Raw genomic sequence first — 26635 nt, 5'->3', positions numbered from 1 at the left:
ATAAATTGTATTAAAGTAATTTTGAATATAAAGAACAAGAAAGAAACCTTAGTTACGTATATATATATATATCTAAGTATACACCGTGTTTAAATAACAGCTGGTTTGGGTTGAGAAAAATTTTATGTAGAGGAGCGAACAACGTTTTGACCTTCTTCGGTCATCGTCAGGTTCACAAAAAAGGAGAAAGGTAACTGACCTCTCACTGACCACATGTTTGAAGAGAGTTGTGTAACTGAGTGTAGGAATGTAGAGGGCGAGTTTAGATGTTGGATTACATTTATTAATATAGGTATAAATGTGTTCCTTTGTATTGGTTTATTTTGGGCTGGGGGTTCTTGAATGAGTAAGGGTTTTTTAATTTGTTTGTTTCTTTATTTAATGTTTGGGTGTTTTCTATGGTTATGTTGTGTTTATTTGATTTGCAGTGTTCGAAAACGTGTGAAGATGAACACGACGAAAGCAATCACATATCATTTCTTAACCTTAAAATTACAAGAACCGATACACAATTTAAAACAGAAATCCACCGGAAAATCACCCATACTGGACTATACATTCTATGGAACTCAGCACATGAAACAAAACAAAAACTCAACATACTAAGAAACCAAATAAACACAACCATAAAACTATGCTCACGATATAAAATTAACGAAGAATTAGACAAAATAAAACAATACTTCATCAACATCAATAAGTTTCCTCCACAAACCGTAAAAAACGTTATATGCACACACCTAGACAAAAAGCAAAATCAACAAACAAAAGTAAATATATCTCACGAATCAAAAAATCACGAAACCATATACTGCTGTATACCATATACTCCCGACAACAGCAGACAAATAACAAACATTTGGCAAAAACTAGTAACAAAATATGACATTCCAGTTAATACCAAATTTATTCAAAAACTAGGCACAAAACTGAGATCTATACTATGTAAAAACTACACTGACAGACACCACACAATCATTATTTATAGAATACAATGCGATAACTGCCACGACTTCTATATTGAGAAACAAGTTGAAAATGGAAACCAGATTCAAAGAACATAAAAAAGTCACCTTCACACGTCTTCGAACACTGCAAGTCTAATAAACACAACATAACGATAGAAAACACTCAAATACTAAATAAAGAAACAAACATAAACAAACGCAAAATTAAAGAAGCCTTACTTATACAACGATTCAAACCCAAAATAAACCAAAACAAAGGAATACCTTTATACCTGTGTTAATAATTATAATCTAACATCTAAGCACGCGCTCTATCTTCCTACACTCAATTACACAACCCCCTTCAAACATGTGGTCAACTATCGGTCAGTTACCTCTTTCGTTCTTTGTGAACCTGACGATGACCGAAGAAGGTCGAAACGTTATTCGCTCCTCTACATAAAAAATTTTCTCAACCCAAACGAACCGTTTTTACATATATATTTTTCTCGTCATCACTGATTATAAACCGTATTGTTTATAAGAACAAATATTCAGATTTCATCAAACTAGGTAACTTTCCACGATTCATCCAACTTAATTTCGACTGGAACAGTTGAACGAAATGTATATTTTGTTTTAAGTAACATTACTTCAAAACATGCACAGACTGCCACGTGTCAGAGACTGAAATAATTCAACAACAGTGAGTCACGTGCGGTATAATTCAGCTGAGGATATACGCATGAGTCACGTGTGATATAATTCGGTTGAGGATATACGCTGCCAGAGGTACTAGAATCTTTTGGGACCTATTTTAGGTCAGGATAAAAGTGCGCATGTCCTTACACTCCTAAAAGGATGACACATTTCTTTTAAATGCGACAGCGTGTGTTGAAAGTGGTCAGTTGTTTTACCGACACTGTCCTGTGTTCTTCAAAATTAATGAATCATGTAAAATAAACATGTACCTGTCTTCATGTCAGAGTTTAGGTATCATAGCTCTCGCCTTTGACACTCAGCACGGAGTAGAAGTGACGGTAGAATAGGAGAAGGAGAGACTCACAGAGCACTTGTGGTATTCTATGTTGCACTATCTTACCTTTCTGGTAATGACCCATAAGTAACATGCGGCCCAAAGAGGAAACAAACGACTAAGTAAAACATAATGCAAAGAAAGTAAAAAAGCATTTTGCATTTATTTGATTCAATCAACAGACGACCAGACATGAAAAACATAGCACTTTTATTAGGCCTATCTTTAGATGAGTCTAGATGTGTGTGTCAGATGAAACCTGTCTTTAAATTATTTATATATCAAACTCCTAAACTGTGTTCCAAGCTAAGAGAAGTTAGTATTATACACGCGGATGTATAATGCTATTTTTCAGAACACATGCACTGAAAACATCACTGACCTGTCAGGGAAAAATATCGCTACCAACCTGTATAAAGGAATTATTTTTTACAATAGCCATTCTTAAGAGAAAGCTTCTGTAATATTGTAGAGAAATGACTTATGAAATAATTAAGTAGAGTGAAAGGAAATTACCAATATTATTTCTAAACCAACGTTTTCGTGTTAAGAACTTCACAATCGACTAGAAACTTCCACGTGTGATTACGTTTCTAAAATAACTTGAAATGTTAAACTTACTAAGAAAAGAAAGTGAGAAATAACAGTTATGAATTTACATACCACGAGTGTGCGCAGTTTAGAGTATTCAGGAATTTATTTTGAAGAAATTCGTAAACCTGTTTCGTTAATTTTTAATGTATTTCACATAAAACAGAAATTAAAATATACTAAAGTCAAGTAACTACAAGCTCTTGAGCGAAGTGAACAGGAGTAGACTGGACTAACGAAATATCTAGGGAAATCCTGGTGGGTGCCCTTGGAAAAAGTACATTGTTTTGTTATTTTTATGAAAAACTTTGTTCTAGCTTTCTTCGCGGTAAACTTCTAGAGTCCAGTTAACCCCTAAAGGTAAAAATATGAAGAAATTAGTGAGAAACAATTTCTTGAAAGGTATACAATATTTTTAACACATACAACTAATAGCATGTATTATGTGATACAACTCAACACAAATAAATAGCACTATGATGTATAAGGGATCAGAAAACATAACATTATACACGAAAAAGTATATTCGTGAAATGTGTCAGTTCTAAATGTTGAAATACAAGAAACAAAGTTAACATTAAATTGGTTTTCAAAAGCATGTCTTTTGTTATTCTTTTTTATAACAAAGCCACATCGGGCTATCTGCTGTGACCATCGAGGGGAACCGAACCCCTGACTTTCGCGTCGTAAATGTTTAGACTTACTGCTATACCAGCGGGAAACTTTCAAAACAGAACAAAACAAAATATTCCCGAAACGACCTACTTGTTCGCATTATTAATTAACGAAAATTAAGTGATGAAGTTACAGTATTGTTTATTCGTGACGTTAAGCGATGAAGTTACAGTATTGTTTATTCGTGACGTTAAGTGATGAAGCTACACTATTGTTTATTCGTGACGTTAAGTGATGAAGCTACAATATTGTCTATTCGTGACGTTAAGTGATGAAATTACAGTATTGTTTATTCGTGACGTTAAGCTGTACCGTGGGAGCCTTTCAGAATTGAATTTACTTATGTTTTACTAGTAAACAAAAAAAGAGAGTGCTTATGTGATAACTGTGAGCTCCTCTATGTCTTTCTTTTTAACTAGCCACTAACAAACATTACTTTGTGTTAATATTACATTATGAGTTATAACTTGTATTTGTAAGGATACACTTACAGGTCTCTGTGGATGACGTCAACAAAGGAGTACTTCCAGTAAGCGTGACATTTTGAGCCATGGTTCGATAAATAAATGAAATGGTAAAGTCTCATTATGACTTGAATTTTGGCTATCTTTTTGTGTTCTCTGTAAAATAAAACTAAAAAAAAAACAACTTCTTTTGAACTTTGTAGTTGTACCAGTAAAAAGTTAACTTCTTTCTATACAACTTACAAAATTTTCAGCTTATTTACCACGTTAAAATGTAGATATATTAATTTTTTTGTTCATTATCACTAAACCTGAATGTTAAGTTCTATAAATTTTGTACGTCCAACTTTGTATCTTTTCTCACTCTGTACAATAGAATTACAAAATCTGTCATCGGGAACCGTAATTGTGGACTTCCAATAAATTAAGTACAAAACATTTAGCATCATTCACTCGTAATTCAACATTAAGAAAAGTCACAAAATATACCAAGGTTTGGACCTGGTAAATACGACTGTCAAAGTCGTAAGGTAAGATAACTAACATTTACTTTGAGTTGTAGTCTTGTAATCCAGAATTACAATAAGATATAAACATTATTAGCACGAGAACAACAGAGAAAAACAAATGTTTAGTTTCTTATTCAAACACAATCTTTACCATTACTACTGTACCATTAGGTAATTCAGAAATATAATGATTGAATCACCACGAATCAAAAGCCAAGATCAAATTCAACTAAGACATGTACCAGTCTAATATCGAAGATATATACGATTTTTATAGAATGATATTGTTTTGTTTTTATTTGTGATTTTTGTGACATAAATACTTGAATCAGCAAAGTAAAAAGTTGATGTAACTGGGAAACACCTCAGAACTTTTTCTCATAATATTTAGTGTTAACAATATTAATCTCAGCTATTGTTAATTACCTAAACAGAGTTGAACTGACAAGTATTGATATCATGTGACTAAAAGTGCTGTTATCTGGTGGTCATGATGTAGGAATTATTACATTGATGTTTCTCCACTTTTATTATTATTGTAATAGCTATGTTTCATGTTTTTTAATGAAAGTATAAACACGTGGATAAAATGAAGTATATTAGACCATTTGGATCAATCATCTAATAATTTATATATTAGTTAATAAACTGTTTGTACACTGTAAATAATTGTTTGTATCACACATGTAACTGTTGTTTAGACAGCTTACACTACTATTTAAGACAGGTGTTTTTCCTCATAACTTCATTTCTAATTTATTTACCATGACGGATGTATAGTATAAGTCGTTATCTATTTTTCTAACCAAAACATTTGCTCCATGTATTGAATATAACCACAAAAATAATTAACATTTGATATTCTCACAGTTAGAAAAACATTTATGATATATATATACAACAACTATTACTCTGTAATATAATAGAGTTTTAAATAAAAGATCCTTCACCATGGCTATACAGAAGAATCTGGTTACATTGTTCCTAAAGTAATTTTTAAATGTAGACCAGTTCTTAACAAACTGGTATTCTTTTAACATTGAGTAGAACTTTTATTTTATGAAAGTTTTACTGTTCATATCAATCAATCTCATGAAAAGTTTGAGTTTGTTATATTGAATCATTTTAATGTAATCAGTAGTATACCTGTCAGTGATATGAATATATTTAAACATTACTACTTCCTAACACAAACAGTTGATGTAGGTAAGAGTATCCTATTGTAACTGTTTAATAAGTTACAGTAATTAACTTGATACCATCTTCACTGTAAGTGTTTAATAATTTACATCAGTAGTTAACTTGATACCATCTTCACTGTAAGTGTTTAATAATTTACATCAGTAGTTAACTTGATACCATCTTCACTGTAAGTGTTTAATAATTTACATCAGTAGTTAACTTAATACCATCTTCACTGTAAGTGTTTAATAATTTACATCAGTAGTTAACTTGATACCATCTTCACTGTAAGTGTTTAATAATTTACAGTAGTTAACATTAATACCATCTTCATCGTAAGTGTTTAATAATTTACATCAGTAGTTAACTTGATACCATCTTCACTGTAAGTGTTTAATAATTTACATCAGTAGTTAACTTGATACCTTCTTCACTGTAAGTGTTTAATAATTTGCATCAGTAGTTAACTTGATACCATCTTCTCTGTAAGTGTTTAATAATTTACATCAGTAGTTAACTTGATACCATCTTCACTCTATATGTTTAATAATTTACATCAGTAGTTAACTTGATACCATCTTCACTGTAAGTGTTTAATAATTTACATCAGTAGTTAACTTGATACCATCTTTACTGTAAGTGTTTAATAATTTACATCAGTAGTTAACTTGATACCATCTTCACTCTATATGTTTAATAATTTGCATCAGTAGTTAACTTGATACCATCTTCACTCTATATGTTTAATAATTTACATCAGTAGTTAACTTGATACCATCTTCACTCTATATGTTTAATAATTTACATCAGTAGTTAACTTGATACCATCTTCACTGTAAGTGTTTAATAATTTACATCAGTAGTTAACTTGATACCATCTTCACTGTAAGTGTTTAATAATTTACATCAGTAGTTAACTTGATACCATCTTCACTGTAAGTGTTTAATAATTTACATCAGTAGTTAACTTGATACCATATTTGCTCTGTTTAATAATTTACAGTAGTTAACATTATCTCATCTTCATCGTAAGTGTTTAATAATTTACAGTAGTTAACATTATCTCATCTTTATCGTAAGTGTTTAATAATTTACAGTAGTTAACATTATCTCATCTTTATCGTAAGTGTTTAATAATTTACAGTAGTTAACATTATCTCATCTTTATTGTAAGTGTTTATTAATTTACAGCCCAGTCACTAGGTATTGTTTGTTTTATTTGTTTGAAAGTTGTCTGTACAAATAACTTGCTTTGGTAGTTTCTGTATCAAGTTTTATTTAAATTAAAATAGGTTACCTGTGTGTTTTTTAACAGTGGTTTACCACTAGAGTTCTGCTTTTAGGATATTTATTTATTTAATAGTGGTTTATCACAAGATTTCTGTTTTTAGGATATTTATCTATTTAAAAGTGGTTTACCACTAGAGTTCTGTTTTTAGGATATTTATCTATTTATCAGTGGTTTACCATTAGAGTTCTGTTTTTAGGATATTTATCTATTTAACAGTGGTTTACCACTAGAGTTCTGTTTTTAGGATATTTATCTATTTAACAGTGGTTTACCACTAGATTTCTGTTTTTAGGATATTTATCTATTTTTTAATAATTGTGAACTTTTCACTGCTTTGTTGTTTGCTGTGCTACAAAAAAAATACTGTTTTCAAATTGTTTACTCAAAGAAAAGTTTGAAAATTCCTCTTTACAAGAAAATTAGAAACAGGTTACGAGTGACAGAAATAAGAGCTAAAACTTATAGTTTTTAATATATACTTGTATATTGATAGAATAGGTCATAACTTTTTTATTATTCTGACCTTAGACATTTTTTTGTTCTGTCTTTCATAGTGGTTTATTCATGTACTTGTTGTAGTTTTAATTTTTCTTTGAGGACATATAGTTTAATAACGTCTGTATCAGTACTGTTTTCATCAAGCTGTTTTCCCATTCATTGGTTAAAGTTACATCAGGATTGGAGAATGTTAAAAGAACTGTCACCATATAACATTAACATATACCAAATCAGTGTTTGTAGTTATTCCAGTGTATATTATTTGATTACATAATATATTTATATGATTTTATCATATAAAGAGTTATCTGAATCTAGAAAGGTCAAAACGTTGTTCTCTTTTTATCATTAAAAGTGTTAATACCAGCCATTCTGAGATACATTTTTATTTCAAGTTGGTATCACATCATCAGGAGTAATTTAAATATTTGTTATGTCATACAGGTGATGATATGTCAAAATTATATAAATATAATCTCAAAAACAATTCTTACAAGAATTTAGTTATCAGATATTCATACCATTTATAACCTACTCGAAATGTCTCACATTTCGTAAGAACTGAATTTATACCTGTTGTGGTATCAAAGTGTTCAGAAAAATTAATTTAAACAAGAAATTACCCATACCAACTACATAGAGACTGCTTCCTTGAAGAATCTATAATTTTTCACTTGCTATATTTCATTTCTGCCATCAAAGTTCTATTTCCAGGACCACAAAACAGTTTTTAACTAATGTGCCTATTGTATCAACTCTTTCCATCACTGGGTTACTGGCATTTTTATGAACTTATTCAATCAGTTGTATTCATTTGTACATGACACGTAAATTATTATCTAGTATGGGTTGTCCATGGAATAATATCATCTGTTTTGGAGTTACCTTCTCTCATATGCTCATCTTCATTTTTGCTCTTTTAACATTTCTCCTAAACCTTCTTTGAAACTATTTCCAGCTTCATCTGCTGTACATGTGTTTAATTTTTAATGTTTTCAATTTGAGTACTAAAGCTATAAACAAGAGCATGGGAGTACAGTATGCATCTAGTCTTCATCTTGATGTGGTAAACACCACAAGTTGGAGTCGTTCCCTCTCACTGACATTGTAAATCTTGTGTTAGTTAAGAAGATACGCACAATATTTGTTTTATCATAAAGTCCTTTTTATACAATCTAGCTTCCTTATTTTGGTATATCTGTCATCAACCTCTTCCACAAAACAAAAATAATTTCCTGTCTCATATTTATTTTGCTTACTTATTCGATAAATGAAAACCTGCATACATTAAACAATATTTCTCTTGTTTATCAAATAATAACCATTTTCATTTAGCTTACAGTTCATTTATCCATTACATTAATGTAATGTGAGAAGTGTAGAAGTTTACTTTTTATATTCCTTTCTCTATTGTATTACAGTTATCAAAGGTTTGTGGAAATATTGCTTTAATCTACCCTTAGCTTCCCACAAGTCTTGACCAAGAAACCCTTACATTCACTTAAAGACAAAAAATAACTCTGAATCACTGTTTGTACCGAACCTCTTGACTTGGAACCCTAAACAGATAAGATATGTAAACAAACAAATCACATGCAGCCTAATGTGATATTTATCAAAAATATTAAACCTTTTGTTATATCTGTTATTTGTGTGTTTCCTACTGGTCTCCTTGGTAGTCGTTTTTCGTGGGAACCATTCAGCTAATTGATACACTCTTTATTATCTGTGTTACAACAATACAAACTCTCTACTATCTGTGTTACAACAATACAAGCTATTTAATATGTGTTACAACAATTCAAGCTGTTTATTATCTGTGTTACGACAATACAGACTCTTTGCTGTATATTTTACAACAATACAAGTTCTTTACTATCCGTGTTACAACAATACAAACTATTTAATATCTGTGTTACAACAATTCAAGCTGTTTATTATCTGTGTTACGACAATACAGACTCTTTGCTGTTTATTTTACAACAATACAAGTTCTTTACTATCCGTGTTACAACAATACAAGCTGTTTATTATTTGTGTTACGACAATACAGACTCTTTTACTACCTGTGTTACAACAATACAGACTCTTTACTATCCGTGTTACAACAATACAAGCTGTTTATTATCTGTGTTACGACAATACAGACTTTTTACTACCTGTGTTACAACAATACAGACTCTTTACTATCCGTGTTACAACAATACAAGCTGTTTATTATCTGTGTTACGACAATACAGACTTTTTACTACCTGTGTTACAACAATACAGACTCTTCACGATATATTTTACAACAATACAGACTCTTCACGATATATTTTACAACAATACAGACTATTTGCTGTACATTTTACAACAATACAAGTTTTTTATTATCTGTGTTACAATATAGACTCTCTGCTATCTGGATTACAACAAGTACAGACTCTTTACTATCCGTTTTACAACAATACAAGCTGTTTATTTTCTGTGTTACGACAATACAGACTTTTTACTACCTGTGTTACAACAATACAGACTCTTCACGATATATTTTACAACAATACAGACTATTTGCTGTACATTTTACAACAATACAAGTTCTTTATTATCTGTGTTACAATATAGACTCTTTACTTTCTGTGTTACAACAATACAAGCTATTTAATATCTGTGTTACAACAATACAAGCTATTTAATATCTGTGTTACAACAGTACAAGCTCTTTACTTTTGTATTTGTTTATCAGTTTTGTTTTTACCTAAACATTTTGTGTAGTGTTTAATTATGTCATTCGTGTCACTTCTGTCGTTTAAAAACACTGTTGTGTATCAGATAGTCGTTTATTTCATGATGTCCTGAAAATAAATTACAGTTAAAAGTTTCAGTTTCTAAATAATCGTTCCCATAAGAAATTTTCCTTCTCGTTTTTCAAATATTTCGCTGCTAAACCTCTTCTTGTAATATTTTCAAACGCTCCATTTCTAAGCCTTGTTTCACCTTTTTTTTCAAAAATTCCACTACTGGACATTCTTTCTGCGATATTTTGGTATACGTTCTAATGAAAACGTATAAATTGGTTTTTCTTCTGTAAATTTGGTTATTTGCTTTTTGTAGTTTAGTCTTTTGTTTCTGAAATTACTTATTCTAGTTTTCTTATTCTAGTTTATATTTCTGTTCCTTCGGTTTATATCAAATCCCTGTCACACCAAATAAGCTCGCCCTTTCATTGTGGTGTTTCTATATCAATGATTCTCAAACGACTGTGTTTTTATAGTGGTGTTTCTGTATCAGTGGTTTTCAAACGACTGTGTTTTTATAGTGGTGTTTCTGTATCAGTGGTTTTCAAACGATTGTGTTTTTATAGTGGTGTTTCTGTATCAGTTATTCTCAAACGCTATAACGTCCTAATGGTTGAAAGGACGGTCATGCTTGGTGGGATGGGGGTTCGAACCCTGACCCTGAGACTGTGATTCACTGTTGTATATTATTTCGAAGGCGTTTCTTCACAATTCTGGCCGCTGTCTAACGTTTGGAACTAGAACAATCTGTTATTTCTATTATGTTTGTTGGTGTTTCTCACACGCTATATTGATTTCTCACTTAAGTGTGTTTTAAACAATATATGTATCATGAGCTGCTATAGACGAATATCTTTTATATACATAGTACACAATAATTATGAAAAACGTATGTCTGCCCGTCTGTGTTACACTTTGCAGAAAAATACTTTCTCACGATTCAGTTCTATCTACAGTCTTTCTATAAAAACTCAGACTCGACTTTCGTCCTGCAAGAAATATGTTTACTTTACGCACAATATTATTCAGTTATAAACACGTGACTTAAACATGACTCAGGACAGTTTTAGGTTCACAAAGAATTATTTGGAATAGTTCGACGTTATCTGCAGTATGAATAAATGTCAACAGTAACCACGTGAGCATCATGTCACAACCAATATGTATGCCTGAATGTTCTTTTAAGTTGTGTTTCAAAAGAGGCTGATCTTCTAAATAGATCTGACAGCTCTTTTCTTGGACTTGTCTAATGGATTTTGTCTCATCTCTAGTTCGCTTCTTTCAAACATCAGCGTAAAACGTCACGAGGATTATACACCCCGAATTTTTGATTTGATAGATTAAGGAAAAGGCAGCTAATTAACAGCATCCACAGCCAACCTTTGCGCGCTCTATTCGAAAAGTAGTATTTCACTTTTACTCTTATAACGCGAGATTCTGCGCTTGGATAGGGACGAGACAAGATATACCTCTGAAGACTTGCGAATTCTACGTGCTCTACGACTTATTTTAGTTTCATACTCTGCGAGTTCCTACTATTCACCTCGAGTTTCACGCTAGCAGATACAGAGACAGAAGACCTTATTACCTTAAGAAGTAACCCGAGACTGCAAGTTTCACTAAGTTAAACATAGAGGCGTCATGCCGGCCGGAGTCGGAGCGGTCAGACACCGTGGAGAACGCTGTAGCGTCTGATAAAGAGGGAACAAGTCCGTGTAGAACAGGGACCAAAAGTAAGTCTAGTGACGGTAGCCATATAGTAGATGATAATTTAAAATTAAAATCCCTGATGTTTATTGCTGAAAAAGAACTAAAAGCCAAACTAACTCCTGCTAAATATGCTACTGTAAGAACTAGAAAAACAAAGAACACTTATTAAGGATATTGTACTTTCAACTTGTGATTATAGTGTAGCTAATAAGCCTACAGTATTAGATAACGACAATCCAATAACTCGTAGTTTAAGTATCTCAAACCTCACCCTGGATATTCCACAACACACAAATTCTAAAGAAGACGAAATTCTTCCTGACGACGAAGGCTTCGCGCTCGTGCAGACTCGTAGTCAGAAAAAACAACTTTGTTTAAAAAGTCAACCGATCTCGACAAACGTACACAACCCGCACCGGAAATACCAAAGCATTCCATTATTATCCAAGGAGTCCCTGGTAGTTTCAACCAGCCACAACTGGACAAAGAAATATACTGGTGCAAGCCAACGACCACGATTATTAACATTAAGCGTCTGTCTAGAGGCGGTGTTATGGTTCAAGGAAAGGAACCCGCTGACACATGGTTGAGATATGTTTGTTTTATCACTGTTTTGTCAAACTGTTTTTGATGATTTGAGGTTCAACACATTATAATAAAACAGTCTTTATCACGTGTACTTTTATTTATAACTTTTATTCTTCTCGTCAATTTTTAGTGACAATGGTGCATGTCAGTTAAAAATATAGACTTTAATTTTAAAACAAAAATACCAAAATAATTAAAGGTTTTTTGTTTTATTTTAATTTCTGTGCTCAACTCAAGATTTCTAGCAGCGACGATAGATGTCGCTTTCGGTGCGTCTCCCCGAACTGCACCAGCAAAGGATGGACATCGATTACATCTGGTAGAATCTGCTGAACACGAATGCAGAGAAGGACAACATGTTAATCCACTACAGCAACAGACGGCATTGCGATATGGGCAACAACCAAAACCGCCATTAGGATGCAAGCAACAAGTATTCCCGTCAGGGCAGGTCCATCCATTTCCACAGTAAACAACAGCTACGGATAAAATAAATCGTTCATATTACATTATGTGTTAACAATAGAATGTTTATCACTGATCGTTTCGAATCTTCCAAGTAATATCATAATAACCTTTATTTCACTTCAAACTATCAAGAGACTAAGTTAAGGAAAACATAACTTTTAGCTGTTGTCGTTATCAAACACATGACAGAGGTAGACAAATGGCTAGTCCTCTACCATGTGTTTCTACACCAGTAAAGCAACACCAAGTATTTTAATTACTGTGTAAACAAGTGTATTATATCTAAAATTAATAAGAAAACTAAGAAAGAGCACAACTTCTATAACCGTTTAACCCTCAATTTTAATATTATAAGATGTATAATAACATGTCTGTGATAAAGGTTTTTCAATTCAACAATTTTAAAAATAAATTGTAAACAGTTTAAAAATATAACTTGGCTAATTAGCTGAATTAATTATATATTATGTGCACGTCCATCTGTTAATGTATATGATCTGTTTCTTATTTTACTTCTTGATTCTCCGGACGATGGCGCTGTAGATAACAATAGAAACATGGAGAGACTGGTTCAACAAAGGTAACTGTTTATTTTATGAAAGTTTTACCGTGTTAAACAGTTTAGTAGATTTTAGTTTTATCGTGTTGTATAACTTACGTTCAGGTTGATGATTTAGTAGGAAGTCGTCCTAAGTTTGTTAAAACGTATTTCGTTCCACAGATTCCAACGATTCCTTTCCAGAATCAGATCACGTGACTAAATACATAATAAAGACAAACCGATGTGTAAAATCAAAATTCTTTCACAAACTTACCATAAGCGTCTTCCGCTAGGACGACAAGAGAGAACAGAACCAGGAATGCGGTCTTCATGTCTACAATATACGAATCACAAGACACTGAAGAGATTCAAAATAAATCAAAACAACTTAATAAAACAGGAACAAAACTTACAACGGAATTCCAAAAAACAAACAATTCTGTTTTGAGAAATTACAAAGACGTAATTCAGTGTTGCTGTTAAACTGTCATTTCTTACAAATATCACGAATGATAATTTTAACATGTTAAAAAAACAGTATCTTACTTCACTTGTTATTCAGAGAAAAATGTTTTATTTTAAAGATGCTAAGAAAGTTATTACTTCTAAAGTTATAAAACAGATAATTCACACATAATGTATCAACATAAAGATATCCTACCTTCCGATGATTTTCAGTTAACTTCACTTGCAAGTTTTGTCTACTGTTTCAGACAGTACTAGAAATACCGAACTGTCCATATCTTTTATAGTAAAAGGTTCACGTAAAAACACGAAATGAAATTTCTCAGGAACTGCTTCACCATATCTGACACCACCTTGAGCTGAATATAAAAACTTGTATTATGGAACACTTTACTAGTCGTCTTGTAACATCCCGAAAATTTCTTGGAAGGGTTTATTTTCTCATTGTTAATTGGTTCAATACTTTTATTTCAGTTACAGGTAAATATTCCTCATGGTCAGGACCAGTGACACGCTAAAAATCGGGTTTCCATACTTGCCCTTGGCAAAGCAGAGTTAAACCAATACACAGATCTGACCTTGACAACAAACAAACTAAGGTACAAATTTGTTAAAAGGAGCTCTTTGTCTCTCTCAGACTCGAAGTGTCACGTAAAAAAAATCTTTTAGACGTGGAAAACTAGACTAAAATAATTCTCTATTATAATATGTTTGTCCTGAGAGTTGTTCATTTCATGAGACGACACTTTACGTTACAAACAAACATACAAGATGAAGAAACCATTTATAAGCATTGCTTGATTTAAATTTCATTATTTTATAGTCGTACAGCAATAAGCTTTAAGGCTTATATGGCTAAAATTCAAGGTTCAAACCTTTCGGTGGATGCGTTGGAATACCATATGACTTGTGTTTATGAACGTTTATTAAATTTCGAGTAAAGTTATTCTCAAACGACTGTGTTTTTATAATGGTGTTTCTGTATCATTTATTCTCAAACGACTGTGTTTTTATAGTGGTGTTTCTGTATCAGTTATTCTCAAACGACTGTGTTTTTATTGTTATGTTTTTGTATCAGTGATTATCAAACGACTACGTTTTTATAGTGGTGTTTCTGTATCAGTTATTCCCAAACAACTGTGTTTTTATAGTGGTGTTTCTGTATCAGTTATTCTCAAACGACTGTGGTTTTATAATGGTGTTTCTGTATCAGTTATTCGCAAACGACTATTTTTTATAGTGGTGTTTTTGTATCAGTGATTCTCAAACGACTGTGGTTTTATAATGGTGTTTCTGTATCAGTTATTCGCAAACGACTATTTTTTATAGTGGTGTTTTTGTATCAGTGATTCTCAAACGACTGTGTTTTTATAGTGGTGTTTCTGTATCAGTTATTCTCAAACGACTATTTTTATAGTGGTTTTTTTTTCTGTATCAGTGATTCTCAAACGACTGTGTTTTTATAGTGGTGTTTCTGTATCAGTGATTCTCAAACGACTATTTTTATAGTGATGTTTTTGTATCAGTGATTATCAAACGACAGTGTTTTTAAAGTGGTGTTTCTGTATCAGTTATTCTCAAACGACTATTTTTTATAGTGATGTTCTTGTATCAGTGATTATCAAACGACAGTGTTTTTATAGTGGTGTTTCTGTATCAATTATTCTCAAACGACTATTTTTTATAGTGGTATTTTTGTATCAGTTATTCTCAAACGACTGTGTTTTTATAGTGGTGTTTTTGTATCAGTTATTCTCAAAGGACTATTTTTTATAGTGGTGTTTTTGTATCAGTGATTCTCAAACGACTGTGTTTTTATAGTGGTGTTTCTGTATCAGTTATTCTCAAACGACTATTTTTTATAGTGGTGTTTTTGGATCAGTGATTCTCAAACGACTCTGTTTTTATACTGGTGTTTCTGTATCACTGATTCTTAAACGACTATTTTTATAGTGATGTTTTTGTATCAGTGATTATCAAACGACAGTGTTTTTAAAGTGGTGTTTCTGTATCAGTTATTCTCAAACGACTATGTTTTTATAGTGGTGTTTTTCTATCAGTGATTCTCAAACGACTATTTTTTATAGTGGTGTTTTCCTATCAGTGATTCTCAAACGACTGTGTTTTTATAGTGGTGTTTCTGTATCACTGATTCTTAAACGACTATTTTTATAGTGATGTTTTTGTATCAGTGATTATCAAACGACAGTGTTTTTAAAGTGGTGTTTCTGTATCAGTTATTCTCAAACGACTGTGTTTTTATAGAGGTGTTTTTCTATCAGTGATTCTCAAACGACTATTTTTTATAGTGGTGTTTTTCTATCAGAGATTCTCAAACGACTATGTTTTTATAGTGGTGTTTCTGTATCAGTTATTCTCAAACGACTGTGTTTTTATGGTGGTGTTTTTGTATCAGTGATTCTCAAACGACTGTGTTTTTATAGTGGTGTTTCTCTATCTGTTATTCTCAAACGATTATTTTTATTGTGATGTTTTTGTATCAGTGATTCGCAAACGATTATGTTTTTATAGTGGTGTTTTTGTATCAGTTATAATCAAACGACTATTTTTTATAGTGGTGTTTTTGTATCAGTGATTCTAAAACGACTGTGTTTTTATAGTGGTGTTTCTGTATCAGTTATTCTCAAACGACTATTTTTTTATAGTGGTGTTTTTGTATCAGTGATTCTCAAACGACTGTGTTTTTATAGTGGTGTTTCTGTATCAGTGATTCTCAAACGATTATTTTTTATAGTGATGTTTTTGTATCAGTGATTCTCAAACCACAGTGTTTTTATAGTGGTGTTTCTGTATCAGTGATTCTCAAACGACTATTTTTTATAGTGGTGTTTCTGTATCAGTGATTCTCAAACGACTGTGTTTTTATAGTGGTGTTTTGTATCAGTGATTCTCAAACGACTATTTTTTATAGTGATGTTTTTGTATCAGTGATTATCAAACCACAGTGTTTTTATAGTGGTGTTTCTGTATCAGTGATTCTCAAACGACTATTTTTTATAGTGGTGTTTCTGTATCAGTGATTCTCAAACGACTATTTTTTATAGTGATGTTTCTGTATCAGTGATTCTCAAACGACTATTTTTTATAGTGGTGTTTTTGTATCAGTGATTCTCAAACGACTATTTTTTATAGTGGTGTTTCTGTATCAGTTATTCTCAAACGACTATTTTTTATAGTGGTGTTTTTGTATCAGTGATTCTCAAACGACTGTGTTTTTATAGTGGTGTTTCTGTATCAGTGATTCTCAAACGATTATTTTTTATAGTGATGTTTTTGTATCAGTGATTATCAAACCACAGTGTTTTTATAGTGGTGTTTCTGTATCAGTGATTCTCAAACGACTATTTTTTATAGTGGTGTTTCTGTATCAGTTATTCCCAAACGACTGTGTTTTTATAGTGGTGTTTTTCTATCAGTGATTCTCAAACGACTATTTTTTGTAGTGGTGTTTTTGTATCAGTGATTCTCAAACTACTGTGTTTTTATAGTGGTGTTTCTGTATCAGTTATTCTCAAACGGCTATTTTTTATAGTGGTGTTTTTGTATCAGTGATTCTCAAACGACTGTGTTTTTATAGTGGTGTTTTTCTATCAGTGATTCTCAAACGACTATTTTTATAGTGGTGTTTTTGTATCAGTGTGTGTTTTTATAATGGTGTTCTGTATCAGTGATTATCAAACGACTGTGTTTTTAGGTGTTTTTGTATTTTTCTCAAAGTGTGTGTTTTTTTGTATCAGTGATTCTCAAACGATTATTTTTTATTATTCAGTCAAACGACTGTGTTTTTATAGTGTGTTTTTTATCAAACGACAGTATTTTTAAAGTCAGTTATTCTCAAACGACTGTGTTTTTATAGTGGTGTTTCTGTATCAGTGATTCTCAAACGACTATTTTTTATAGTGATGTTTTTGTATCAGTGATTATCAAACGACAGTATTTTTAAAGTGGTGTTTTTGTGTCAGTTATTCTCAAACGACTGTGTTTTTATAGTGGTGTTTCTGTATGAGTGATTCGCAAACGATTATGTTTTTATAATGGTGTTTTTGTATCAGTTATTCTCAAACGACTGTGTTTTTATAATGGTGTTTTTGTATCAGTTATTCTCAAACGACTGTGTTTTTATAGTGGTGTTTCTGTTTGAGTTATTCTCAAACGCTATAACGTCCTAATGGTTGAAAGGACGGTCATGCTTGGTGGGATGGGGATTCGAACCCTGACCCTGAGATTGTGAGTCCCAACCGACTGTGATTCACTGTTTATGTTATTTCGAAGACGTTTCTTCACATTTCTGTTCTCTGTCTAACGTTTGGAACTAGAACTATCTGTTATTTCTATTATGTTTGTTGGTGTTCTTCACACGCTATATTGATTTCTCACTTAAGTGTGTTTTAAACAATATATGTATCATGAGCTGCTATAGAAGAATATCTTTTATACACATAGTACACAATAATTATGGAAAACGTATGTCTGCCCGTCTGTGTTACACTTTGCAGAAAAATACTTTCTCACGATTCAGTTCTATCTACAGTCTTTCTATAAAAACTCAGACTCAACTTTCGTCTTGCAAAAAATATGTTTATTTTACCCACAATATTATTCAGTTATAAACACGTGACTTAAAGATGACTCAGGACAGTTTTGGGTTCACAAAGAATTATTTGCAATAGTAAGGCGTTATCTACAATGTAAATAAATGTACACAGTAAACCACGTGAGCTTCATGTCACAACCAATATGTATGCCTGAATGTTCGATAAAGTTGTGTTACAAAACAGGCTGATCTCCTAACAGATCTTGCTTACAGCTCGTTTCTTGGACTTGTCTAATGGAATTCGTCTTATCTCTAGTTGGCTTTTTTCAAACATCAGCGAGAAACGTCACGAGGATTATACACCCCTAATTTTTGATTTCATAGATTAAAGAAAAGGCAGCTAATTAACAGCATCCACCGCCAACTTTTGCGCGCTCTATTCGAAAAGTAGTATTTCACTTTTACTCTTATAACGCATGAGCGGTTCCAAAGTGTGAAACATAGGTTTGTGTCAACAGGACATAAACCGTAAATCACCAGATTGATTGAGTTAAAGCTTATTAATCCAGAGAGCTATCTCACCTTGAATAATGTAAATATGGCTGTATGAGTTAAACTGTTGTAATACTGTAGCTTCACAGAAGCTCTAAACCGAGACATTTTAATCACAGATGTTCCTTACGATGTTGTAACATAATAATTATAAGAACTATATGACACAAACTAAACAAGTCTGTTTTCTGGATAAGACATGAAATATAGAAAAGAAATCATAATTTTGTCAAATGTAAATATGATATGAATCTGAAACATAAATCATAACACGAAATAAGATCCTAGATTGGCAAGTTAAAGCAAGATACCTGTGTTACAAGTTTAGTAGAAACACAAAGTATTGTTTGGTCCTCAAACTTGATATTCAATATTAAAGACAACTGGTTCGTACGCAAACAGTTTCCAACTTCAAGGTCATGAACGATACATCGAATTCACCGACTTGTTAAACTTGAAATTCACCGTTTTATTTTTAAATTTATCATAAATTTACAGTTTTTGTCTTTTATATTTTCCCAGCAGGTTACGGAATGTTAAGCAACGTTTACGAGTCTTTCACATGTTTTTGTAATTACCAGAAAAAAGAAAGTAGTTAAACTTCTATTTTAATTATTAAATGTTGAAACCATCTTGTTACTGGATCGGTCTTAACAATACGTTCTAGAAACGTCGCGATAAATATATATATAAATAAAATAATCAACTTAAAACCATTCATTCCTTCACAGTGGGCATGGCATGGTCAGGTGGTTATGACACGCGATTTCTCATCTGAGGGTCGCGGGTTCGAATTCCTAGTCGCACCAAACATGCTCGACTTTTCAACTATAATGTGACGGTCAATCCCATTATTCGTTAGTAAAATAGTAGCCCCAGAGTTGGCGGAGTTTGCTGATGACTAGTTGCCTTTCCTCCAGTCTTACATTGCTAAATTAAGGACGGCTAGCGCAGATAGCACTCGTGCAGTTTTTAGCGAAATTCAAAACAAACCAATCCTTCAAAGTGTTTTATTTTTCGTTACTTAATTTGTCTGACGCACTTGTTCGAGTTGTCTCAAAACATGGGTTTAGATACCCGTTGTGAGTAATGAAGAGACAGCTGATTGAGCAGCTTTGTGCTTAATTTCAAAGAAAGAATCTTAATTTGTGTAACGAACATTTTCGAGTTACTGACAAATATACATTTTGTTTCTTTTAGAACAAAGCCACACTGGGGTATCTGTAGAGAAGCGAACTTCGAATGTTAGAGTTATAAGTTCGTAAACTTACCGATATCCCACGGCGTGTTAAGTGGGACACATATTTATACACCATGGGTACAACGTACATTTAATAACAGTTACCCAAAGTGAAATGTCCCTCCCTTATGTCAAAGATTAAGTTTGAAGGCTTATAACGCTAAAACGTGGGTTTCGATACCCGTGATGGGAACAACACACGAATCCTATTTCGTAGGTTTCTACCTAATAAAAAACAAAACGAACATTTTTCAATGAATACAAATCTCGCTACACTTTCCAACTCTTTCTCAAGTTAACTGTTTACTGTAATGACGACATAACACATTTTGATTTATGTCGTAATGTATATAAATTATTTCGTTGTCTGGAAGAACGACTTCAGTAACTTGAGAAAACCACAGACAAGTTGAGTTCCTTCATCTTTATTACATTCTGTACCAGGGTTTTAGTAGACATATATATGACTTATAACTCTAAAATCCGGATTTCAATAACTATCATCAAAGAATAACAAATAATCCATTTGTTATTGGTCATCCCCACCCACCGCCAACTGTTGGACTACCCTTTTACCAACGAATAGTGGTTTGACCGTCACATATAACGCTTCCACGGCTGAAAGGGCTAGCATGTTTGGTGCGACGGAAATTCGAACCCGCTACCCTCAGATTACAAGTCCAGTGTCTAACCCACCTGGCCATGTCGGGCCGATAACTTAACTAGCAACTTTGTTATAGAGGTTTTATACGTGATAGTGACCATAGTTAAACACTTAAATGAACAGATGTTCAAACAAGGTTTTGTCAGACAAATGTAATTTTAACTTGAAGGGGGGAACAATATCTTAAAGTGAAACTTTAATGACCGACAAGTATTCTCCACTTTGGTTTAGTATATGTCTCATATCGAGACTTTTAATTTTCAGGTAAAGACTGAAGATCAAATAATGTTTGCCGTAATAAGGTTAAAATTTCACTTAACTTCTGATGACCTTAGCCTCAAGTTTGGAATATCAACAAACTTAGCATGCAAAGATTGTTATTCTTGGGTTTAGACTTGACTGAACCATTGAATTCACTTATAACTTAGCTTCCAAGAATTATAACAAGAAAGTGTTATCCCAAATCTTCCATGTAAAACCGTCACTGTACAACACTAATAATTAACTGTTTAGAAACATTTAATGAGAAACCAGTCAACCTCAGGAACAAGTGAGACCTAGAGAAACAATACGTCCCACAATACAGGTAAGTGTTTGTAACAACGTGGACAGATTATACTCGTTTCAAAATGATAATGGATGAAGTACAAGTGGTAAATTTACACTTGTACATTTTTGTTTGATGATAAAAAACTTTAAAGTAAAGAAAATGTAACCTGCTGGTAAGAAATTACTAAACTGTATGTGTTATCTCAAACTGATTAATACATATCTAATTAACGTGCTATGAAGATGAAACATTTCTATGGTTTTGTTGTTCTATCGAAAATTTCATTCGTACTTTCACCCAACAAATCACGACTCCTGGTGACAAAACCATAAATGTTTCAGTCCATACAGCTTAAAACATTTAATTAATAGAAATCAATAAATAAATATTTCTAAAACACAAAATGTATTTTTTGATGATTTTTTTGTCACGTGTCATTAAAATCATGTAGAAATCAATGTAATAACATGACACATGTTATTCATTAAATCATGAAGTCTGCATGTTATCTCTATCTTAATTATAAATTGTATAAATATAAAATGCTGATAAACTTACCCACATTAATGTCAGACTCATGTTTTAGATATGTTTGTATTATCACTGTTTTGTCAAATTGTTTTTGATGATCTGAAGTTCGACACATTATAATAAAACAATCTTTATCACGTATACTTTAATTTATAACTTTATTTTTCTCGTCAATTTTAGTTACAATGGTGCATGGAAAGGATGTCAGTTAAAAAATATAGACTTTAATTTTAAAACAAAAATTTTAAAGGTTTTTGTTTTGTTTTTAATTTCCGTGCTCAAGATTTTCCAGCTTCGACGAGAGATGTCGCTGTCGGCGCATCACCCCCAACTGCACCAGCAAAGGATGGACATCGATTACATCTGTTAGAATCTGCTGAACACGAATGCAGAGAAGGACAACATGTTTTGCCACTACAGCAACAGACGGCATTGCGATATGGGCAACAACCGAAACTGCCATTTGGACGCAAGCAACAAGTAAACCCGTCAGGGCAGAACCATCCATTTCCACAGTAAACAGCTACGGATAAAATAAATCGTTCATATTACATTATGTGTTAACAATAGAATGTTTATCACTGATCGTTTCGACTCTCCCAAGTAATATCATAATAACCTTTATTTTACTTCACACTATCAAGATACTAAGTTAAGAAAACATAACTTTTAGCTGTTGTTGTTATTAAACACATGACAGAGGTAGACAAATGGCTAGTCCTCTACCATGTGTTTCTACACCAGTGGACCAATACCAAGTATTTTAATTATTGTGTAAACAAGTGTTTTATATCTAAAATTAATAAGAAACCTAAGAAAGAGCACAACTTCTATAACCGTTTAACCCTCAATTTTAATATTATAAGATGTATAATAACATGTCTGTGATAAAGGTTTTCAATTCAACTATTTTAAAAATAAATTGTAAACAGTATCAAAATATAACTTGGCGAATTATCTGAATTAATTATATATCATGTGCACGTCCATCTGCTAATGTATGTGACCTGTTTCTTATTTTACTTCTTGTTTCTCCGGACGATGGCGCTGTAGATGACAATAGAAACATGGAGAGACTGGTTCAACAAAGGTAACTGTTTATTTTATGAAAGTTTTACCGTGTTAAACAGTTTAGTAGATTTTAGTTTTATCGTGTTGTATAACTTACGTTCAGGTTGATATTTTAGTAGGAAGTCGTCCTTAGTTTGTTAAAACGTATTTCGTTCCACAGATTCCAACAATTCCTTTCCAGAGTCAGATCACGTGATTAAATACATAATAAAACAAATCGATGTGTAATATCAAAATTCTTTGACAAACTTACCATAAGCGTCTCCCGCTAGGACGACAAGAGAGAACAGAACTAGGAATGCGGTCTTCATGTCTACAATATACGAATCACAAGACACTGAAGAGATTCAAAATAAATCAAAACAATTTATTAAAACAGGAACAAAACTTACAACGGAATTCCATAAAACAAACGAAGCATTTTGTTTTGAAAAATTACAAAGACGTAATTCTGCGTTGTTGTTAAACTGTGATATGTTACAAATATCACGAATGATAATTTTAACACGATAGAAAAGAGTATCTTACTTCACTTGTTATTCAGAGAAAAATGTTTTATTTTAAAGATGCTAAGAAAGTTATTACTTCTAAAGTTATAAAACAGATAATTCACACATAATGAACAACATAAAGATATCCTACCTTCCGATGATTTTCAGTTAACTTCACTTGCTAGTTTTGTTTATTGTTTCAGACAGTACTAGAAACAGCGAACAGTCCATATCTTTTATAGTAAAATGTTCACCAAAAATACGAAATGAGATTTGTCAGAAACTGTTTCACCATATCTAACTCCACCTTGATCTGAATATAAAAACTTGTATTATGGAACACTTTACTAGTTGTCTCGTAATATCCCGAAGCTTTCTTGGAAGGGTTTATTTTCCCATTGTTACTTGGTTCAATATTTTTATTTCAGTTACAGGTAAATATTCCTCATCATCATGACCAGTGACACGCTAAAAATCGGGTTTCCATACTTGCCCTTGGCAAAGCAGAGTTCAACCAATACACAGATCTGACCTTGACAACAAACTAACTAACCAAATAAGATACAAATTTGTTAAAAAGGAGCTCTTTGTCTCAATCAGAGTCGAAGTGTTACGTAAAAAACAACTGTTTTCACCCAACCTTTTAGACGTTGAAAACTAGACTAAAATAATTGTCTATTATAATATGTTTGTCGTGAGAGTTGTTCTTTTCATGAGACGACACTTTAAGTTACAAACAAACATACAAGATGAATAAGCCATTTATAATTATACGTTGATACTAAGTTTTATTACTTTTATGGTGACACAGCATTAAGCTTTAAGGCTCATAAAGCTAAAATGTAAGGTTAAAACCCTTCGGTGGATGCGCTGAACTACCATGTGACTTGTATTTACAAACGTTTATTAAATTTCGATAAAGTTTTTTTTAGGGTTTGCACAAACAGTCTTCAGTTTTAGTGGAATTGACCGTTATATTATAATGTTCATATGACGAATAGGAGAGACTGTGTTCGGTAACAGAATTAGAACAAAATGTGTTTATGTATCAGTGATTCTCAAACGATTGTGTTTTTATAGTGGTGTTTCTGTGTTAGTTATTCTTAAACGACTGTGTTTTTGTCGTGTGTTTCTGTATCAGTGGTGTTTCTGTATCAGTTATTCTCAAACGACTGTTTTTTATAGTGGTGTTTCTGTATCAGTGTTTCTCAAACGACTGTGTTTTTTATAGTGGTGTTTCTGTATCAGTGATTCTCAAACGACTGTGTTTTTATAGTGGTGTTTCTGTATCAGTGATTCTCAAACGATTTTTTTTTATAATGGTGTTTCTGTGTCAGTGTTTCTCAAACGACTGTGTTTTATTCTCAATGTTTCTCAAACGACTGTATTTTTATAGTGGTGTTTCTGTATCAGTGTTTCTCAAACGACTGTGTTTTTATAGTGGTGTTTCTGTATCAGTGATTCTCAAACGACTGTGTTTTTATAGTGGTGTTTCTGTATCAGTTATTCTGAAACGACTGTGTTTTTATAATAATGTTCTGTATCAGTGATTGTCAAACGACTGTGTTTTTATAGTGGTGTTTCTGTGTCAGTGTTTCTCAAACGACTGTGTTTTTATAGTGGTGTTTCTGTATCAGTGATTCTCAAACGACTGTGTTTTTATAGTGGTGTTTCTGTATCAGTGATTCTCAAACGATTTTTTTTTATAATGGTGTTTCTGTGTCAGTGATTCTCAAACGACTGTTTTTTATAGTGATGTTTTTTGTATCAGTGATTCTCAAACGACTGTGTTTTTATAGTGGTGTTTCTGTGTCAGTTATTCTCAAACGACTGTGTTTTTATAGTGGTGTTTCTGTATCAGTGATTCTCAAACGACTGTGTTTTTATAGTGGTGTTTCTGTGTCAGTGTTTCTCAAACGACTGTGTTTTTGTAGTGGTGTTTCTGTTTGAGTTATTCTCAAACGCTATAACGTCCTTACGGTTGAAAGGACGGTCATGCTTGGTGGGATGGGGGTTCGAACCCTGACCCTGAGATTGTGAGTCCCAAATAACTGTGATTCACTGTTGTATGTTATTTCGAAGGCGTTTCTTCACATTTCTGTCCTCTGTCTAACGTTTGGAACTAGAACTATCTGTTATTTCTTTTATGTTTGTTGGTGTTTCTCACACGCTATATTGATTTCTCACTTAAGTGTGTTTTAAACAATATATGTATCATGAGCTGCTATAGAAGAATATCTTTTATATACATAGTACATAATAATTATGGAAAACGTATGTCTGCCCGTCTGTGTTACACTTTGCAGAAAAAATACTTTCTCACGATTCAGTTCTATCTACAGTCTTTCTATAAAAACTTAGACTCAACTTTCGTCCTGCAAGAAATATGTTTACTTTACCCACAATATTATTCAGTTAGAAACACGTGACTTAAAGATGACTCAGGTCAGGTTCAGGTTCACAAAGAATTATTTGCAATAGTTAGACGTTATCTACAATATAAATAAATGTAAACAGTAAACCACGTGAGCTTCATGTCACAACCAATATGTATGCCTGAATGTTCTATAAAGTTGTGTTACAAAACAGGCTGATCTCCTAACTAGATCGTGCTTACAGCTCGTTTCTTGGACTTGTCTGATGGATTTCGTCTCATCTCTAGTTGGCTTTTTTCAAACATCAGCGAGAAACGTCACGATAATTATACACCCCTAATTTTTGATTTGACAGATTAAAGAAAAGGCAGCTAATTAACAGAATCCACCGCCAACTTTTGCGCGCTCTTTTCGAAAAGTAGTATTTCACTTTTACTCTTATAACGCATGAGCGGTTCCAAAGTGTGAAACATAGGTTTGTGTCAACAGGACATAAACCGTAAATCACCAGATTGATTGACGTCAAGCTTATTAATCCAGAGAGCTATCTCACCTAGAATAATGTAAATATGGCTGTATGAGTTAAACTGTTGTAATACTGTAGCTTCACAGAAGCTCTAAACCGAAACATTATAATCACAGATGTTCCTTACGATGTTGTAACATAATAATTATAAGAACTATATGACACAAACTAAACAAGTCTGTTTTCTGGATAAGACGTGAAATATAGAAAAGAAATCATAATTTTATCAAATGTAAATATGATATGAATCTGAAACATAAATCATAACACGAAATAAGAGCCTAGATTGGCAATTTCGAGCAAGATACATGTGTTACAAGTTTAGTAGAAACACA

At 32.4% G+C, this 26635-nt stretch overlaps 2 protein-coding genes across 4 annotated transcripts; both read right to left on the bottom strand.

Annotated features, from left to right (window-relative positions):
• Positions 1–12363: 12363 nt before the first annotated feature.
• LOC143254006 (uncharacterized) lies at positions 12364–14100 on the bottom strand. Of its 2 annotated transcripts, none has more exons than XM_076508706.1 (3): positions 13942–14100; positions 13555–13614; positions 12364–12750 (listed from the first exon to the last, which is right to left on the bottom strand). In XM_076508706.1, exons 2-3 carry the CDS (start codon positions 13610–13612, stop codon positions 12398–12400), a joined length of 411 nt encoding a protein of 136 aa, XP_076364821.1. In that variant the 5' UTR covers positions 13613–13614; positions 13942–14100; the 3' UTR covers positions 12364–12397. The 2 variants fall into 2 exon arrangements, with proteins under 2 accessions (XP_076364821.1, XP_076364822.1); XM_076508707.1 differs by having other exon boundaries at positions 13555–13638; positions 13942–14098.
• A 7894-nt stretch (positions 14101–21994) lies between these two features.
• On the bottom strand, positions 21995–23691 carry LOC143254005 (granulin-2-like). Of its 2 annotated transcripts, none has more exons than XM_076508704.1 (3): positions 23551–23691; positions 23162–23221; positions 21995–22360 (listed from the first exon to the last, which is right to left on the bottom strand). In XM_076508704.1, the coding sequence occupies exons 2-3, from the start codon at positions 23217–23219 to the stop codon at positions 22116–22118; spliced, it is 303 nt and encodes a 100-aa protein (XP_076364819.1). In that variant the 5' UTR covers positions 23220–23221; positions 23551–23691; the 3' UTR covers positions 21995–22115. The 2 variants fall into 2 exon arrangements, with proteins under 2 accessions (XP_076364819.1, XP_076364820.1); XM_076508705.1 differs by having other exon boundaries at positions 23162–23245; positions 23551–23688.
• Positions 23692–26635: the final 2944 nt, after the last annotated feature.

The sequence above is a fragment of the Tachypleus tridentatus genome, chromosome 6 (assembly GCF_004210375.1).
Source record: "Tachypleus tridentatus isolate NWPU-2018 chromosome 6, ASM421037v1, whole genome shotgun sequence".
Taxonomy (NCBI): domain Eukaryota; kingdom Metazoa; phylum Arthropoda; class Merostomata; order Xiphosura; family Limulidae; genus Tachypleus; species Tachypleus tridentatus.
Note: the sequence above shows the minus strand (reverse complement) of the source record. Positions and strands in the feature narration are given on the sequence as shown.